Source organism: Cloeon dipterum, chromosome 4 (assembly GCF_949628265.1).
Source record: "Cloeon dipterum chromosome 4, ieCloDipt1.1, whole genome shotgun sequence".
In the NCBI taxonomy this organism is placed as follows: Eukaryota; Metazoa; Arthropoda; class Insecta; order Ephemeroptera; family Baetidae; genus Cloeon; species Cloeon dipterum.
In genome coordinates, this window is record NC_088789.1 from 22,317,235 (window position 1) to 22,337,137 (window position 19,903).

The 19,903-nt window shown below is 39.4% G+C and overlaps 3 protein-coding genes and 2 non-coding genes across 5 annotated transcripts; 3 read left to right on the plus strand and 2 right to left on the minus strand.

The window, feature by feature from the left end:
- The first annotated feature begins 6,644 nt into the window (after nt 1-6,644).
- LOC135943333 (mediator of RNA polymerase II transcription subunit 15-like) lies at nt 6,645-11,908 on the plus strand. The gene is made up of 4 exons (XM_065489811.1): nt 6,645-6,756; nt 8,604-9,893; nt 10,062-10,160; nt 11,144-11,908. The coding sequence occupies exons 1-4, from the start codon at nt 6,724-6,726 to the stop codon at nt 11,417-11,419; spliced, it is 1,698 nt and encodes a 565-aa protein (XP_065345883.1). The 5' UTR covers nt 6,645-6,723; the 3' UTR covers nt 11,420-11,908.
- A 70-nt stretch (nt 11,909-11,978) lies between these two features.
- TRNAS-CGA (transfer RNA serine (anticodon CGA)) lies at nt 11,979-12,060 on the plus strand. Its single transcript has one exon. It is a non-coding gene; the product is annotated as a tRNA-Ser (tRNA).
- An 861-nt stretch (nt 12,061-12,921) lies between these two features.
- On the minus strand, nt 12,922-13,003 carry TRNAS-UGA (transfer RNA serine (anticodon UGA)). Its single transcript has one exon. It is a non-coding gene; the product is annotated as a tRNA-Ser (tRNA).
- A 299-nt stretch (nt 13,004-13,302) lies between these two features.
- Nucleotides 13,303-17,223, plus strand: thoc5 (THO complex 5). The gene is made up of 13 exons (XM_065491029.1): nt 13,303-13,698; nt 13,856-13,993; nt 14,080-14,294; nt 14,346-14,421; nt 14,480-14,665; nt 14,875-15,238; nt 15,293-15,398; nt 15,455-15,653; nt 15,708-15,834; nt 15,891-16,097; nt 16,155-16,270; nt 16,842-17,035; nt 17,090-17,223. Exons 1-13 carry the CDS (start codon nt 13,420-13,422, stop codon nt 17,157-17,159), a joined length of 2,277 nt encoding a protein of 758 aa, XP_065347101.1. The 5' UTR covers nt 13,303-13,419; the 3' UTR covers nt 17,160-17,223.
- Nucleotides 17,210-19,839, minus strand: LOC135944221 (beta-glucuronidase-like). The gene is made up of 11 exons (XM_065491030.1): nt 19,633-19,839; nt 19,377-19,586; nt 19,153-19,325; nt 18,939-19,099; nt 18,659-18,888; nt 18,461-18,604; nt 18,229-18,401; nt 18,034-18,177; nt 17,722-17,983; nt 17,399-17,537; nt 17,210-17,347 (listed from the first exon to the last, which is right to left on the minus strand). The coding sequence occupies exons 1-11, from the start codon at nt 19,822-19,824 to the stop codon at nt 17,244-17,246; spliced, it is 1,932 nt and encodes a 643-aa protein (XP_065347102.1). The 5' UTR covers nt 19,825-19,839; the 3' UTR covers nt 17,210-17,243.
- Between the last annotated feature and the right edge of the window lie 64 nt (nt 19,840-19,903).

Below are 19,903 nucleotides of genomic sequence, written 5' to 3' on the forward strand. Positions count from 1 at the left end.
TTGATGCTTTCATTCCGAACTATACACAGACATTGTCGATTGAAATCAAAACAGGCCCAAGGACAGACTTTGCAGCGATTATTAGATCTTTATAGAGTTGCGTACCCATTCAATTGATGACAAAGCACGGCTAAAAATTGTATTTAGATGTTAACCTAAAAATAACAAAATTATATAATTTTAATTTTTGCCTTTTCTGCTGACTAAACAAAAGTTATATTCAAGCCGCCAGTTTCAGAATTTCAGATTTTTGATCAAATGTATAGCAATTTAATTTTTTAAATACAAAATAATCGAATACCTGAGATCTGCATGGATTGATTCAAGGCAATTATTTTCCTTCCTGAATTCTTGTATTAAAATATGCAGAATTTCACTCTTTGAATTTGAAATTAGCTTTTAATTACAAATTTTAGGATATGTTATATTGAGCTTGAGAAATATTGTGAGAGATGCGGGCGAGGTGCGGTGACGACTTCGTCCCTCGTTTCCTCTTTTCGCTCATTTTGCTCATTGCCAGCAATAGCAATGTGTCAAACCGACAATAGCTGATTCAGAATTCCTTGCACCTAATACTGAATATGAGTTTTGTTTTGTTGATGAAGTACTGCTGATGGGGCCTTCGGGGCTGAAACAGCCACTGTACAGTACGGGAAAAACGTGTGTTGTTTAATTTTCTCCTTTCCCAATTTCACTAATAGCTTTCTTTAGTGGTATAATTCATTCATTGCTAATAATTAGACCTCATCCTCGTTGATTTCAGGGTTATTTAATTAAACACGATCAGTTTCGGCTAATCTAGTCCACCCAATTTCTTGGGGTAAAATTAAAATTAATAAATTCGGAATTTATATAACGTGTTATTATGTTCAGGAAAATCGACAATCAACTAGTAAGGAGAATTTAGCATTTTTTTCGAAAAATTTGCATATGCATATAATTTGAATTACATAGAAGAAGCTACTATTGAGTTAATTTATAGTTTGAATATTATGCATTAATAGAGACTTTGGGAACTGCCGAGAAATTTATCTTTTTTATATTTTAATGCATGCTTGAAAAGATGTAATACATTTAAAGATATTTTAATGTAAAAACAATAAAACGTTATATATATTAAGTAATAATTTAATTAATATAAAGTGTAAATAATATATTAACTTTAATTACTCTTTATAATTTTTATTTCTTACGCAAAATTGATCAATAATAAATGTACATAGTATTAAGAAACGAAAAATGAGATTTTATATTGTCATACTGAATGTGCAGTTCTCTTCGTTTCGGTCTCTCAGATCTGAGATCAGTGGCTGTACTTGAACATCAAATCAAATTTCAAGCCGCACTATTAACGACTGCAGATATTCCTAAATCGACTGTCATTGAAAATTTCCGGCTGCACTGATCGTTTCTGAGGACAAATGAAAAGAACCGAAATAGTGAGCTGTGTAAGTACAACGTGGGATTAAATTTTTTATTAACAATTTCTCTCTTAGAGCTTTCCCATCCCGAGTAGAAACATTCCGAGGTTTGAAAGTTTTCATAAAATATCCATCCTGAGTATTTTTTTAAATTTTAATTCTTATAAATATTTTTAGTTTTGATAGACGCAAATGACAATAGATTCTGAAGATATCATTTGATTAAATTTAAGAGTAGTTTAAAAATAAGGCCATATCGTTGTTTAATTTTTTGATGGACACAGTACATAGCAGCATTAAATTCCTGTATGGTAATTTTAACTAAAATAATCTCTTCTGTTTTATGCACGAAGAGCGTAATTAAATTAATAACTCATTATTAAAATAAATTAGAACTTAAAAATTACGTTATTGTTTTAGAATGGTTATATCCTTTTTAGAACGGAGAAAATGTTAATTATAGAAATTTCATTGCTTTGTGTCCGCTTCATATTCCGTAAGGATGGAGTGACGTGCTGCCGGATTGATTGTCCGTCTGTTGTGTTGCTCTGATTGCCACGGTGAGATGAATACACATCAACATCACTCTCTTCAAGAGTGAAGGGTCCCTCTTCTGGCGCCAATAACGACGTAGCCCAACAAGCGTAAATATTATTAAGAGAGACAAACAAAAAAACCGACGCAGCTTCCGATTTGCGTCCCTCAAGCGTGACCACACAAGTTCAAAGGCAGCACACAGCCATTTTCCTTCAATTTCTCTCGATTGATCGTGCATATACATTGATAAAAGAAGCGATTTTCCCGTTTTCTCCGCGCGGCGGATCGTCCAATTACCCGGCGGTATGTGAGGCGTGTGTTGGACGAGTTAATCAACTCACCATTCGTGCACGCTGCATCTTCTTTCTGCCAAAAAAGCGAGCCGAGTAATTTTCAATGGCTTCAAAGTCACGCCAAACTCATCGGGATTCAACAAAGGGTCGTCTTTGTGGGCATTCTGGGTCACTTTTCATTCGCGTTCCCGTGCCAAGAAGAAGAGCTGACGAGTGATCGATGGGAAAGAAATTATTAAGCTGCGTGCACGAAATGGAATTCACACTTTCTCGTTCTGTTATTTGTTCAGTGGTTTGTGCACCCAAACACCATTCTTTGTGCGCGTTCAAACGCTTTTTTTCCTTTTTTACACGGGATATTAAGAGATAAAAATGCGATTTATTCTGGTGGTTTATGTAAAAGTATTTGAACGTGCAGCAATCAATCGCAAGGATACAATTTTCGGCTGCGCACTTTCCGCCAGAGGTTTACTATCACTTTTTTACGTGGCTATAATGCCACATAAATAGGATAAAAAGTGAGACAGATATCTCTATTTGAAACTATCGAAATAATTTCAAAGTAAGCAAAAAATATGTTTTGATTTGTGCAAAATTTTAATTATTCAACAGAATTTGTACACAAAAAACTAATTAAAATAAAAAGGAAAAATCTTATGGGGTGAATTGAATTAACCCTTGAGGATTAGAGTGGGGTGGTCGAGGAACCCAAAAGCTTTATGCTTTTTATAACTTTACAAAAATGAATGTAAAAAATCTGAAAAAAATACAATTGCCTTTTTCGAGTCCATCTACCTTACGCTGAAACACTTAGTTGTTTCGACTTTCTGCGCGAAGCTTGGCTTCCTTAGAGATATCATTCGCTGCCGAGATCAAAATCGTTTTCATATCAGGATGAAATTTTCAGGGTAGCATCTTGACAATGTTAGCTTAATAATAAAGTGAAATCAACAACCCCTTTCCGCCCCTTCAAAATTATAACACTTTTTTGCATGATATCACAGGTATCAAATATATTTGTAACAGGGTAATGCATACTTTTTTACCCCCTACCAACCCCATACTCATTGCCACCCCTTCAACCATTAAGAATACGAATGTTTTTGCACAATAGTTAATGAATAGGGTTAATTTCGGACGCTGTAATTCATTTTTTATTTAGTTTGATCATCCCCTTAAACTACCCCTGCTGATTTCAACCTTTTGCATATACTTACCAAAATCATGCAAACATACAAAACACAAGTTTGAGTTGCTATTTTGTTCTGCTTGAAATTTATAAAGTTATTGGACACCATTTTAGATTTATTGAATTATAAAACCTCGAAACATTTGTCTAAACAAAAATGGCAAAACGTTTATTATATTTTTTTATTAAAAGATAATTTTTGAGTATCTCAAGGCAGCATTTTAAAATATCCCGCGTAAGCGGGTTAAATTGCTGTCCTCTTGAACAGACCAATTTGGATATTTTCTTTAAACTCATTTACTTTTGAAAGCATATATTTTCCAATTGAAAGAACAAATTTAAATGTTGCCCTTTAATCTAAAAATTTGAATGCTTAAAGTCACAACCGGAAAACAATTAATTAAGTTTGAGGTCCGTGAGCAATTGGGATAGCCATGATTTGATTCAATACGGGGGTCAACCTGCAATTAATAACAAAGAGAAAAAGAAAAGTTTTGACTGAAGTGCACTATCCTCGTTGGCACAGTTACTCGGCTCAATTTCACGTGCGCGAATTTAAATTAACTCTGTCGAGAAGTTCTCATCTCACGCCTGAGTTATTGTGAACAAGAGCTGCTTTTGCGGTTTTCAACTCTAATGACACGCCTATCGCAGTAATTCGCAAGTGAAGGCGCGTAATTCGCCTTTCGTTGTTTTTGTCCGTTTTCTCCGGCGCAATGTCAAAGGCCGGGCGCACGGAGAATAACAACAAGCGCGCTTGGCCGATTTGCGTGACTTTTCACTGGCCGCTCGCCATCGAACGTGTGTGTGTGTGTGTATGTGCACTTGCGCCGAGAGAAGATGCTGCTCTCTCGAATTATAATCCAACCCTGAGAGAGAAAGTGCATTGGTCTGTGAAAAATTTAATGCTAATCCTCCTCGTGCGCAGCGCTGATATTAAATTTAATGTGTACTGATAACAAAGCTGCGATTGCGTGCGTTGATGTGAAAGTAATATCTTCTTGTCGGTGCAAAAAGCGGTCCTCTGCTTTTATTACCGAAACGGAAGTGAAATTACAGCAGTGCTCGAGTGCGAGGAGTCAAGTGGTTATGCAAAAATAGTCCGAAAAGCGAAAGGAGTTGTCACTGACGCCGGAATTTCAACTTTTCAGCATGTATGTTGCATGCAGCGACGAGAAAACGCCTTTCAAAGCATCTGTTCAGTGAAATTTAATTAGAAGTGCATGAGAATCGTAACACCACGAAACTATTTCGTTTTTTTTTTCATGGACAATCGATCGGCATGGGTGTTCCGTTGCTCGGATCGGCACAAAAACTGTCGTTTCTGCGCAATTGTATCGCAACGCGGCTGAAATCTGCCAGGCTGTGTTTAGGCAACATCTGCTTTGAGCGTAGATTAGTAAAAATGCCTGAGTCACAGTATAATTGCAAATTTATTAGATCACAATGTCAAAAAAGAATAAAAACCACTTCATCATCTGAAAGAAAAATGTTAAAGACTTTCTAGTTTTTTACTTTTAACTATCTAAAGTTAATTATTTGTCCGGATATTTTATTTACTCGTTCATTGGTTCAATATCTTCATCTTCGGTGTCATTCCATGTCGTGTGACACTCTTTGGCCAACCACTGACTGACGCATACTGCGAAGTGATTTCTTGTCTTTTGGAGTAAGGAATTTTGCGATTGCTTTTACATCTTTCAGGTCTGGGCGGGTGCCCTGACCATTTACCCTGTGCCCTTGGAAAGTGTAATTTTAGGTTTCCCGAGTTGTCTCAAGGCCGGTATTAAAGTCATCGACCACGGTTTCGTAATCCTCGCCAAATTCCAGAGGACATGGGCTTGAATGGTTGCGGTGCTGGCGTTGCGAGCCATGCTGCGCTCCTGGTGCTGGTGCTGTCGCCGTCATGGCGGCGAGCAAGGGGGGCCGCAACCACTTCGAACTTCGGGTGACCAAAATCTGTGGTGTTGCAGAAAGGGTTACCACATTCCAGGTCGTCGTCGAAAGTGGGTTCTGGTGATAAATAAACTACTGTAGGGAGGAGGTTTGGGAAAATAGCAAATGAGAAAGAGGAAAAATATATTAAACAAAAGAGCGAGTGTTATTCAATGTTTCATTTCAAAATTTGAGTTTAGCCTTTCGTTTATTTTAGATTTCAGAAATCAAAAGAAACTAGCGCAAGTAGTAAATAAAACTTTGTTTTGTAGCATTTACATTGCTGGATTGGCTGGATGATTGTATCAAGGAATTAAATTTAATAATTTCAAAATGGCATGCGGCTCTGCAGCTATTTAAAATCTCTAAAATAAAATTCAGTTTTTCAGCATCTCTGCTATGCTCATGCTCAACCAAATTTGGAATCTTTTTGCTTTATAAACACACACTCTTTCATGAGTTCATGAGACACGTATTTTTGGTAAGTTGTGATGCGCCACTTCAGCGACAGGACGACTACCTGTGATTGTGATTTCAAATACTGTTACAAAAGCAAATCAATTTCTTCCATCTCTTGAACTGTAATCAATTCAATCAATAAAATTTTTCGTTTGATCGATCCGCGAAAGGAATATCCGTGAACAATTCTCTGTATATTTCCTTGTCTCTGTTGTAAGTTTCTTATTTGTATGTAATAAAACAACCGTAATAAAAAGTTAATCTTTTTAGTCATTTATGCCACACCGAATGCAACAAAATCTTAATTTCAACTTATTAGGCCCTCTAAATATAATTCTTCTCGTTGCTTTTTAATAAAAAAAAATCCATTCAGTTCGGTATTGATTTATTGTTTTGGTTAAATTAATTAGTCTGTGGAAATAAAACTGTTTAACATGAAGTTTTTCAATAAAATAATTTATAATATTCTCCTAATCTATAATAAATCATGTTATAACTGTGGTCTAGAATAAAAAATATGGAAACATTCTTTAGAACAAAAAACTAATCAAAATCATAACAATCCAATCATGATATTTTTCCTTGAGTTGCGAGCAAGTCCTAGTTTTGGCTTGCACACTTATGACAGTTAGATTAAAAAGAAAAATAGTAAAATATGTGTTCTCCATTCCTCAAAAGTTCTATGTATATTAATTGGTGAGGAAAAACGGATGTGCGTCTGTATTAATTCGTGCCAAATAATAAAAAGTTCGCATTTACGGGCAATAAATATAGTTAGAGGCGGAGGCGACGGACGGTGTGCGAGCGCGGATGACTTTCAAAAAGGTGTCCCGCCAAAGCGAAGGCATAAAAGGGGCAAGCTGCAGAGCAGAGGCAGTCAGTGCGCACCATGTTCTCCGCCAGGCTGTTGGTGCTTCTGCTGGTCAGTATTGCCTCCTGTGCCTCCTGTTCGTGTTCTATGTGTTTATATGTGTACTCGGATTTAGAAGTAAGTGGGCCAGCAAAAGAGGCGACAGATGCACCGTGCGCGCGTTTTTGGCTAACGGCAGGACCATTGTCCAGCACAAGTAGCACTCGACCAATTTTAATTCACCTTCTGCTTCGCTTTCTTGCTCGCTTTTTTAATTAATTTTCACTGAAAAGCACCTGGATTTAATTTTAGATCTTAGCTTGAGCTTCTCGGTTTCGATTCTAAGTATTAATTCGCTTTTCGATTGATGTTTCAAATCAATTCACGAGCATGCAGCACGTCCGTGAAATTTTAAATTGTATTTTTTATCATTTTGTTACACTTATGCTCTCAAAATGCAGGTCGAGATTTGGTTAATTGTGGGAAGTATTCCTGTTTCGTCATTGTTTGGTTACGGCACTTTTGTGCATTATTGCATATGACGTCCAGTGACGAATTTGCGAGTCACGAGATTTTGATGATAAGCAAAGTGTTACGAGGGCGTAATAACATTAATAATTCACAGAAAAACCACTTACTCACGTCAGCACAATTTTTTCAAGAATTTAGCTCTTTTATTATATTAATTAAGCTCAAATTTCACGCATATGATTTCAAATTTTTCGCTATTTAAATTTAGCAAAAGACGTTAAAATCTTCATTATTTAATTTTAAAATTAAGAATCCAATCTCTTTGGGTGTATTAATGAACAAAAAATCCGATTTTATTGCCTATCACCTATTAAGTGTCTTTAAAACACAATAAATGCTTTCCAGGAAATGAGAGATAATAAAAATTAAATGGTAGATGAGGAAAGTGCGATGAATATCATCCTCAAACTAAATGTAAAATTAATCAAGGAAAAGGCGAATAAATTAATACAAAGCTCTCTCGGTTCAACCAAAAAATAAATAAATACAAAAGCATTCCCGAGCATTAGTCGCAGCATAATGTCCTGCTGCTTGTTCTCTCACAATTAAGTATTTCGCGTTGCCTCTCAGCGAGGTGCATTCATCTATAAGCGAAACCGAAGGGGCTCGTTTCCTCAAATGAAAGTTGTGAAAAAGTGAAATACACACAGCCTCTACAATGGGGGACCATTATGCAGTATGTATTAGCCTATACTGATAAGCTACTTCGACAAGCTGCTATATTAAGCTGCTGCTGCTGCTGGTTTTCGATGCAGGCTGAAAAGGGGAAAGTGTAATTCGCGCGCTGTTTGTTTTCGATTTAGATAAAAGCAGGCTAATTTTATCCACCGCGTAAATTGTTAAGATAAGTGCCTTCCAATTAAATTCCGGTTTAGCTTCAGTCCTTTCACCTGAATTTAAAAACGAATGACAGGGAGCTTCTCTTTCACCTCTTAATTTGCTATTCAGCGCAACGGTTTGCAGTGACAATTCGGGTTAGATTCCTTGGCTGAAATCCAAATAAAGGAAACTATTCCGCACGTAATTCTAGTTCAGGCGATTTACTCCTGCATTACAAGCAGGTTTTTTTACCGCTACCAGAACAGTGTGCAGTCCACTCAATTTTTTTCTGAACAGTTAGTAGCACAAAATTTTCCTATAATTCCACGGATATAGGTGTAAATTGGAAGATAGCTAAAAATATTTGAAATGGAAAATTGAAGAAAATTATTATTTATTCCGTCATTTAAATTTTGAAAGATATCGAACTTATTTCCTCGCACTACACCTAAATTTTATAATTTCTTACATTTTCATTTGTGTTGCTCGAGTGTGTCTTCCCAATTTCGGAATCAAATTCTCCGCTATTTTATTCAACCCAGCTTAAAAACAATTTTGTCTGGTTCCAGGTGAGCGCGGCGTTTGCCAGGCGACCTGAGTCAAGCAAGCCGCCAAGGGCAGCCGCTGTTTCCGACGCGTCGGCCACCAGGGTACACAACTCGTTCGATCCTGCTCCGTACAGTGCCCTCTTCCAGCCCGAAAACCTCGACCTGACCGGATTCTTCGGGCCGCAATTCGTTCCAAAACAGCAGAACCACGGTGTGGACATCGGCGCTCTGTACGCGCAGTATGGCAGCCCCCACCAGCACTTCTCCTTCAACTACCCTGGAAAGGATCAGAGCCAGGCTGCCCAGCCGAGCCGCCAGCAGGATTTCCAGAGGTTCAAGCAGAGCAAGCTGCCGCAGCAGGTTGAAGCATCTGTCCCGAACAAACAGCAGGCGTCCGAGGAGGTCTACTACGGCTCTCACTACGCCCAGCCGCCGTCCTTCGTGCAGGCTCAGCCACAGTACGCAGGCGTCCAGCAAGCTTACGGCCCGGCCATCCATGAGCCTGTCCCCAACCAGCAGCCGATCCGTGGCTACGCCCCAGGAGTGGCCTTCCAGCACCAACAACTTCAACAGCAGCAGGCGGTGCAGTACCACCCGCACGGCCACCCTGGCATCGGCGTGCAGCCGCAAGCGCAAGCCCAGCCACAATTGCAGGTCCAGCCGACGGTCGCGCCGCACGCCGTTTTCCAGCAGTCCGCGTACCAACAGCCCAACGCCATGAACTTCCAACAGGCCTTCCAGCAGGCCTACCACCAGCAGCAGCAGCAGCAGCAGGATCAGCCACAATTGGTGGCTGGACGACCTCCAAATGGAAAGGTGAACCTGCAAGCCGTGCTGCAGAGCCAGGTGTTGCCGCAAATCAAGGGCGCCCAGGGCATCCAGCTGCTCGACCTGAGCGAGTTCTTCCCACCCAAAGAAGGCCAACAGCCTGTCTACTTCCACATCAACCCCTCTGAGGACTACAAGACGGCCAGCTTGACCCCGGTCCAGCTGAATTCGTTCTACCAAGCAGTCAACCAGCAGCAGCAGCAGCAACAACAACAACAACAACAGCAACAGCCTGGCGCGCTCGCCAAGCCCTCTTCGGCCATCCCGGCCGCAGCAGTAAGGGAACCCACCCTGAGCCCTGCCGAGGTTGCTGCTTATCTTCAACAGCAGTCAGCCTACGCAGGACAGACTTTCGCGCATCAAACCAGCAGCCACCATCAAAGCCAGCCGTCCAGCAGGCCGTCCAGCTACACGTTCTCCCAACTTTCCTCGACCCCTTTCAAGCAGCAACACGCTGACCTGAGCGCTTACTACTCCCAACAGGTAAATTATCAATAGGTTTTTAATAGTTAAAATCCAAAACGGCTGTTTTGGACGTAATTTTGGAAATTTTCCATCAATAAGTTTTGGTGACAGCATCACTACATTTTTTTAATTTTACGTTTAGATCGTTGAAAATATGTTAATTTATTTTGAAATTTTGTGTTTCAGGGCCGTCCTGAAGAAACAGGTGCTGTTTATAATGGTCAGCCCATTCCGTTCACCGAACAGGACGTCCCTAGACAACATCAGGTCTATTATGCTGCCCAGGTAATTTCAAATCTTATCTGACGCTCTTCCAAAATAATCGTTATTCTAATTATTCGAGATTTTAAGGCGGTTGACTCGTATTTTTCTGTCCATCTCATTTTCTTTAAGACAAAATATCAAATAAGCATGAATAACACGCAATTTTTAGACTCTAGCGTCACTAAAATCGAAGACAAAAGTCATCTTAAACTGACGAAATCACTTCTTAAGCTAGGGGGATAATCGTACTAAAACAATTAACACTTTCAGTCCATTTAAGATATTTTTAAAATTTTATTTACAGTCAGATTTTCAATTTATTAAAAAATTTGCTGTTTAAAAAGTAGTTGGTTTTAGAAATAAGTTGAGATTTAACCATTTTGGCCATTACCTTCATGATGGGGTTTTTATCAAAAGTAATTGGGCTTAAAATCACAATTTTCTTGTTTTGGTAGTGATTTCGTTAAATTTGGTCGGATTGTAATCGAAAATAAATAGTAAGACCGAGCCTGACCAATTAATTTTGCGCATGGGAGATTATTAGTAATTTTCGTGTCAGTTGCTAGCTTTCAAACAACTTGGGGGAAAGAGACTAAGAAAATGCACAAATATTGTTGTGCATTTGGTTGACAGTGATGGACTTTCATGCTAATTAAAGTAGATGTCTCACAATCAGCCAGCAAGCAATTTTTGGTGGTCAGCCGCTAGCCACCATTAAGCTGAGCCAACCAGGCCAGCAACCGATCAAAAAGTCGGAAAAAATTGAAAAGTGCTAGAGAAAAATTAGTATCTGGTATTATATCAGACTCTGTTAAGCACTTCACTTTTGTCAGCCACCGGAAAAAAATACTCAGCCGCCGCAGCCGGGCTAAAATTCGGCTATTTTCATGCCTCAAATTTCGATATTTTTGCTAAAAAAAATTTGTTGAAAACAGCATTTTAATACAAAAAAATCCAGCCCTTGTCAAATTTTAATTACTGCAATTTCCAATGTTTTTTTTCAGCCAACCGATGCGTCGGCAGAAGAAGTGCAGCCAGCAAAAGCGCCGTCGAATGAGGCGCAGTATTTCAAAGCCAGCGTGGCCAAGGCCGTGAAGAAGGTGCAAAAGGCATCGCAACTGGCGCACTTCTCTCAATCAGCCGCCCCCAGTCCCATCCAGAGCTCACCTGCCAACTCACAATCAGGATTAAAGCCCTCGAAGATCAGGCAGCTCGTGAAAAAGCCTCATACGCAAGGGCCTGGATATTCGTTTGAAATCGCAGGCGCGAATAAAAAATGATTTAATTAATTATTCAGACAAACGTCGATGGGAGGAGACTAACAAAAATAAGGAAAATACAACAAAGTACTGTATAGAGTTGCTCAGAGCGCGATAGGGGAAAATTTTAACATTCATTGCTTGCCAAACGACGTGCAGAGAGAGTGAGTGAGGGAACAGTTAACGCGCCACAAAAAACAATCGACGATCACGAACCAGTTTCACGCTGCTTTCGCTGCAAGCGGAGAAGAGCTACTTTTTACGGATTATTTTTGTCTTAAAAAATTATTGTAATGTTAAGGCTGTATCGTAAATATATTCCAGGATTTTTTTTAATGAAATAATGAGCTTTAAAACGCATTCTGGGGCCAAAAAAACACACATAATCACTAACATCCCACATCTCATCCTAACAAATAATAATTAAATATCTAGTTGTTAAGAAGTTATTTATTGAAATTGTGTCACACGAGCCCGTTGTAAACTGAATAAAGATGCAGGAAAATGAAACTATGCGCCCTCATTTCTCGCCGACCACACCTTGAGTACAAAATAGTCTTTTTGATCTCCCTCTTTCAACGCTGTGGTGTCCGAGTGGTTAAGGAGTTGGACTCGAAATCCAATGGGCTTTGCCCGCACAGGTTCGAATCCTGTCCACAGCGACTTTTTGCATTTTTTTATTTTAATGATTTCGTGCTTCCCGTCACATTGTTTTTTTTTTAATTCTTATTTTACAAGTCTATTTTCTTGTAACGATAAAAATATTCGGTTTTAATTTTTTCAATATTTTTGTATAATTTTAATCATTTATAGCGGATGGTTACACATCTGGCGTTTTTCATTTGTTTAAAGCATTATTTATTTATAACACACGTTGTTATTTTTAATGTAAATTGAGAATAGACAAAGCAAATTAATATCAGATATATTAGGAAAAGGAACAAACAATATCTCCAGGAGGAACGGGAATTATTGGTAGATGCAAATAAAGGAACACATTCAAGGATGTCCAAATTCAGTTGAAATTAAAATGCAAGCTGCATTAAATTTAATTTCTACAGGAACTACTTTATCATCAAATTACAGAAATGATCAATAATATTATTCTTTGCTGCACAATACAAGCGGAAACACTGAAATTTTGAATAAGATTGTCCTCTTTTAGTGGCAAATTTTCCCTTCCTCTTCTTATTTTCCTTGGATCCCTTTGATGTTGGATTTTAAAGTTTAATGGGGAAATTTTTGGCCAGTTTGCTATTAAAACCAATTGTTGGGATGGGATGTGTATTGTAGAGTAAAAACTAATTAATAAAAATTATAGGCGATTCTCGACAGTTTATAATGGCAAAGAAAATAATTTTTAACATAAAATAATGTGCCAAAATTAGGGTAGGGAGCTTTTTTAATCACAGGAAATAATCAAAGAAAATTGAGTAATTACGTAAATAAGGCTATTCATTTACTGCTTAAAACAGTAAAATGCTACAAGAAGTTTGAAAATATTAAAAAAATGACAAAAAGTACGCTGCGGACAGGATTCGAACCTGTGCGGGTAGAACCCATTGGATTTCAAGTCCAACTCCTTAACCACTCGGACACCGCAGCTGACGAGACATTCCAGGTCGTAATTTTCTATAAAATCTTAGGCATGTTTTGTTCGGGTACTTGGTTCTAAATTGCCAGCAAGGAAGAGGTGTCAATAAATTATGATTTTTAAAAGAGCCTGTGAAGTGGATTAATCGAGACATTTAAATAATAAAAGCAGAAGAGTGCTAATTTGAATATGATATTGTGCACTGAAGCCGCTGCAATCTTTTGGCAAAATTAGAAACTAAACTGCATTGTTGTCACCCTGGTGCCAACAGTGCCTGAGTGCCAACATAACGGAACAAAAACATGCCGGCGTATGTTGTTTGACTTGTTAACATTTGCGATTTATTTCACAAAGAGAAATGACCATTTTTTGTTAACCAAAATCGAACATTCTTACCTCTACGACGTCCAGATTGAGAAACCGCATCATGGTGAACGAAAAGAGCAAGCCTGCGGAGAAGAACTTGCCCAAAAGAACGTCGTCGCGACGCAAAATTGACTCTCCACAGGACGAACCGGATAATCCACCGGCAAAATCGGCCAAAACTGCATCCAAACCAACCCCTAAGGCTAGTGGGGAGCCGCCGGCTTCCGCGAAAAGTGCGTCGAGTGGTACAACCAAGTCTGCTTCAAGTGGCACTGCTAAACCTGCCGCAGCCGCACCCCCGTCCTCCGCGAAGAAGGAATTTGAAGGGGATGTCTACAAGGTTAGGAATTTTTCGTCCTCATTTCTTCGAATTTATACAAATAATAATGTGAATATTTAAATCGCGGCAGATGATTTTTGCCCTCTAATTCCGTGCACGCTATTAAATCAAATTATTATAATAAAATTTTAATTTCTAAGCATCTTATCATTTATAGAGCCTGATTGAGCATGAAGAGGAAATCAGCGTAAATTCTAAACCAGATGAGGACCACGACAAATTCAAAGAGACCTGCAATAAAATAAAGGATCTGATGTTATCTATCAGCGAGCTAAAGAAGCAAGATACTCCAGAGGTGTGTAGATTAGTTTTCTCTCTTTTTTATTTAAGAAGGAATGGTATGTACATTATAATATAATATTCTCAAATAATTCCTCGCAGGCAAAGGCGGAAATTGGCAAGAAAAGGATTGATGTGTGCATGTTGTTTGTGACGCTCAAAAGAATCAACCGGTTTGAAAAGTACAAGACGAAGAACTCGAGGGAAATGCTGAGCAAAGTTCGTCAGCAGGTCGACAGCTACAACCTGCAGCTGCAGAATTTGCTCTATGAGTCGATGCATCTGCACAAGGCAGTCACCAAGTGCCTCGAGTTCAAGTAATAATTAAAATTTAACTGTCATCAGCCTTTGTAATAATTCATCGTCAGGTCTGAGGACAAAGACATAGATTTGGTGCCTCTGCCCGAGTTCTACAAGGAAGCACCCCCGAGTATATCGCGCAAGGTATTAATGTGCCTGTACAGTTTTTTGCTCTTTAAGCTAATTTTGGCTGTTAAATTAGGAGGAAACAGAGAAGGATCCGCACTTGCAGCGTCTGGCCCGGCTGGAGTGGGAGCTGGAGCAGCGAAAACAGCTTGCTGCCAAGAGTGAGATTTTGTTGAAGGAGAAGGAGGAGGTCGCCTCAGATATTAACAAAAAGAATGAATATCTCGACAACATCTGCCCTCAACTGGAGACTCTGATGGAGGTGGGAAATTAATTTTGGTTTAATTCACATTTTATGCTCATTAGCAAAATAACTTTTGTTCTAATGAAAATATTTTAATTTAATCTTGACAATATTTGGTGTATAGACTTGACAAGACTGGTCAATTTTGACAGTGTTATTTGAAAAACAGGATCAGATTTTAGAAACCGATTTAAATATCAAGAAAACCAATCAAAATTGAATTCCAGGCGATGATCCCGGTGCAAGAGCAGCTTGGAATGTCAGACAGCAAAGTTCGAAAGCTGCACAAGAGCGCGGTTTTGCTGCCGGAGCCGCTGTACGCGCTTTTTGTCCAGTTGGAGGCGTACATGGAGGCCTCAGACAAGCTGATCGTGGTAAGCATCATGGGAGACGAGGAGGAGGCCCGCCAACTCAAGAAATCTTCACGCGTTGAGGAGGACAACGAAGACACAGACTCTGACTTGGAGGACCTCATTCAGCCGAGTCGGCGCAGTCGGCGGGTCAAGAAAAGTGTGCGCCAGGAGGAGGAGCGCAAGGCCCTGCTGCAGAAGCATCCACTATCGGTGCAGCTGCTTGTCAAACTCAAGAAATGTATTATTATTTCTAATTTAGGTTTCTTTTATTCAATTGTTTGTTCCTTTTTAGATAAAGATTCCATCACGTTGACGTTCAACTACCTGATAAAGCTGCAAGTAGTCACGGTTAAATGCTTCGTAAACATGGACAAGGAACTGGAAGGCAGTTTCGCTGGGTATAGTTAATTATTTTCTACCTGAGCCTGAAGCAATTAGGGATTTGAATTTGCAGTGACCTGATTTCTCCATCCAATCTGCTGAGTGAATTGTTCCCAAATGACACAGGATTAACCAGTCCCAATTCGTCAAATTTTTTCCAACTCAAGGACTTGGGTCTCGACTCGTTCCACAACTATGTTCAAGACGTGGGGTTCCCGTACCAATGGGCCCAGAAAATGTGCGGCTTTTCTTTCCTTGCGGAAACCCCAAACGTATGACAGTTATTTTATAAATGATTGCACCCCAAATAATTTAAATATAATTAGAGCGAGCCTGTTATGGTGATGAAGGTTGACCCTGCGGTCATTAGAGGGTGTGTTCCGGAAATGATCAGAACCGTCCGAAGCAGGTTTAAGGCTAGGATGGCTCTTGGCAAGCAAATTCAGGACTTTGGTATTTAAAATTAATTAATGCTTAGAAAGAAGTTAATAATTTTAAATAATTTTCAGAAAGAGGGAAAGTGATTGTTCACACCTCACAAAAGCGTCTTTTCCCAAGCAAAGTCGCGTGCAATTTAGCGACTTGGGAATCCATAACCTGGGAGGATTATGAAACCATCCCCTCAAACCAGAACTTAATTGAAGAAGGCGTTGTCCACGAATCAGACAAGTTTTACAAGGCAAATTTCTCGCGACTTAACTCTGATGGCAATTTTGGTAAGCCCTATCCTCATTGCAAATTAGATTTTATTTTTATTTTAATGGCCATTACAGCAAAACTCACCGCCTACATCGTGGTCAAGCCCGACTACCCCAGAGTTGCCCCAGTTTTTTCCCTTAGAATGCACTGGAACACAGACATAGACGCCCGAAACAGTAGTGCTATAAGGGTAAGTAATATTTTTTGGTACCATGAATTGGTGAGGAATATATTTATCAATTTAATGAAAAATTTTCAAACGTCCTCTTTACTTTTACTTAAATACTTTTTAAAAATGGGAGGAAGGTAAAATTTTCCCAGGTTGCCGTTTAAATTAGCGAAATAAAGCTCCAAAATTTGCATGCTAATCAATTGACAAGCGCTGTCTCTTTATTGAATATCATGATTATTTTATTTCGCCAGGAGAGAAATTTACCTCACATTTCGCACACTGTTGGATTGATCACAGCAAGACGAATTGAAATCAAGCTAAAACTCACTGACAACCTGTTAATTTTTATGAGAAATTTGGCTAAAGTTTTATTTTAACTCTTAATTTATCCCAATTACTTAAACTGTTGCTAAATTCCACAAATAATAAATAATAATAATAATTAGCCAACAATACAAAATGTTCTTATTCGTTGGCCTGTAAAGCTTTACTTTTAAGTGTCAATAACAAAATTAATAACCATAATTTAGTGTAGTTCAATTTTAAATAACTTTCAATTATACAAATGGTTCAAAATTCATATATTTAGGACATGGAGAAAGAGGTAAACGTGCATTGGCGCGAGCTGATTACTGAGCCTGGCTGGGTGTGGGGATTGCTGTCGGCCCAGATGATGCGCGTAATGGTTTGCTTTGACGTGTTCCTGGAGGCCCTCGGCTGTGCGGGCACCGCGCCCCCAGAGTTCAGCATGGACACCCACAGGATGTTCTTCAGACCAGTGAAGTAGGTTTTTTATTTTAACCTCTTTACGTTTCCAACTAAAATTTGATTCATCAGGGGAAGGTGCCGAAGTCTGCCGTTCAAGTACGTGCCTGGAGCCGGAAATGGCAGGTTCGTCCAACGCTGATTTTAATGCTTATGATTTAATTTCTAAATATAATGCTCAAGCTGAGCAATTTTGTCTTGATAAACAGCATTTTATTTTATTTAATTACAAAATTGAATTATAACGCTTGCGAAGTGCGTGAGCTGCTGATTTAGGCTTACGGTCTCTGGTAAAGATGCCCTTCTTGTTTCCATTGGCTCGTTTATATCCTTGAAATTTTCCATTTAATGCTGAACAAAAAATGATCAATTTAAACTGACCTTGAGCTGTCTGAAAGTCGGCAAAATTCCAAATCATTTCTCCAACTAAATTACCTTCCCGTCTCAATTGGTCAAAAGCCTCAAAATTTTCTTTCATCAAGGCTACTTGATAATCTTCAGTCCACAAAGTCGGAGGGTCCTGTTTTTATAAACTAAATTTAGAAATAAGTCCAGGAAAAAACCAGGGTTGCAAGCAAAACCTTTACAACCACAAACTTTGGAATTTTTCAGCAAAAAAATGGAAGTTTTTTTCTTTCAAAAGAAATTAGTATAAACTTGAAAACTGAGTGGTAAGGAAATGAAACCCTGGAAAAAAAACTTACTGAATGATAGCCAGCTAGTGCGTCTGCTCCGTATTCTGACAAAATGAAGGGTTTTTTGTACTGGCTTCTCCAGCTTCTCACTTCATTCATCATTTGTTGCTTTATGAGCTGCAAATTTCCGGTGTCGGAATACCAGGAGAAGTATCTGTTAACTGCCAAAACGTCCATGTAGGGAGCACCCAAGTCCTTTTCTAATTTCACGTTTGTCACCATCGTCACCGGGCGAGTAGTGTCCAACGCCTTGACAAATGCAGCAAGCTCCCTGTAAAATTAGGAGATAATTAAATAATCGCATTTCAAAAGCGAAATTACTTGTAGTATTGTCCAGCTAGCTGTTGAGCACTGCGAGCTTCGTTGGAAAGGGACCACATTATGACACAAGCCCTGTTTTTGTCCCTTGCTATCAACTCGGTCATGACAACCATGTGTTTCGCCAACAGATCGTTGTCAAAATTACTAAAAATTAGTTTAAAATAATTTGATTAAAGCTACTAGTTCAGTTATTACACTAAATTAACAGCAGGGCTTTCAGAGATCACGACAAAGCCATATCTTTCGGAGAGTTCCAAGATTTCCTCCGCGTAAGGGTAGTGCGACGTGCGATACCCGTTTACGCCCAGCCAGCGCATCAGGTTGTGGTCCTTTATTGCCAACGGAGGGTCGTACCCTTTGCCTCGGATCTGTTTTTGAACAAAGACTCTTATGAAAATCGAATTTAAAATTGCGATTCAAAGCGCACATCAGAGTCCTCGTGTCGGCCCAAGCCTTTCAGATAAAACGGCTCATGGTTTATATAAATTTCATCGCTGTCCCATTCGACCGTCCTGATTCCAAACGGCAGTTCGTAGTGATCAACCAGACTTTCTCCTTCCAAAAGTTGAACCTTTTTTTAATTAACGTCAATTTTTTGGTTTAATTTCTCAATTATGTATTTTACCTGGAAATTATGCCTGTAGCCAGCTTCTTCCCTTGAGCCGATAGGCCACCACAATTTGGCATTTTTGACGTGCATTTTGCCAGAGCACAATTTTCCATCGTCCACTAGTGGAATGTCAAGGGTAGCTTCTGCAACTTCCTCCGCGTCGAAAAGGGTTACCTTGCATCTCAGCCCATTCTTCCTGCTTGATGGAGGCACGTCAGGCAGCTCAATTTGAAACCTTAATGTAGCTGATAAAAAATGATTATGTCAGCTCGTTAAGATTTTAATCCACTCCTACCGTGACCCAAGTCAGACCCAATTCTGGTTAATTGCTCGGTGTTCACGGAAATGTCAGAAACGCCAATTCTAGGCAAGAAGAGTAAATGCACCGGACGGTGGATGCCGGCGTAATTGAAAAAGTCGAAAGTGTACGTGTTTGTGAAGTAGTCCAATGGGTAACTAAAATAGACAAAATAATTTTAAATAATTTGTATAAACTGTCAAAAACTTGCCGATCCGTATCGTTTGGCCGGTAAATTTCTCCTTGAGGAATTGAGTGGTTAAATAAGGTATTGTTCACCGCTACTGTGATGCAATTTCCCGTCCTCTTCAGATTTTTTGATATCTCAACTTCAAAGGGCAAATGACCACCTTCGTGCTCCACAACTAAGTCTCCATTTACCCACTTTTTACTAAATTAGAATGGTTGTTTTAATCGATAAAAAGGCTCTCATACCACTTGAGCGTTATAGTGCACCCCACCGAAGCGCACAGACACCCTCCTGGTGGAAAAATTCCCACCACTTTCCATCCAGGCAGAGGGCACCTCAAAAGATCTCTGGTACCAAGCCACCCCGACGAAATCTCTCAATTCGGCACTGGTCGTGATATCGTTGAAACTGGCCGGAACGGGCATGACAAAAACTTTGGATTTTTCTGAAAACCCCTTCAGAAAAAGTTGATCCTGCGTTTGCTTATTTCAATTAGAAAACCTTGTCATCGTCTCTCTCGCAGCTAAACCATTTTTCAATGGTGCCTAGATTTGGCTGGCTCTTTGGAGATAATCTGAAATTCCAGGAGCCGTCCAATGACCTCATCTCTCTGGTGGGCGAATTTTGAGGGTAGAGCAACCCCTCAGCAGAGCAAACCAGGAGACAAATTATTATCCCGAGTTTGTCCTCCATCACAGCTTGTTTTGAGAACTATCATTGAATGCCAGCAGTCGGGTGACAAAGGTTATCATTGTTTACTTAATTGGCATGG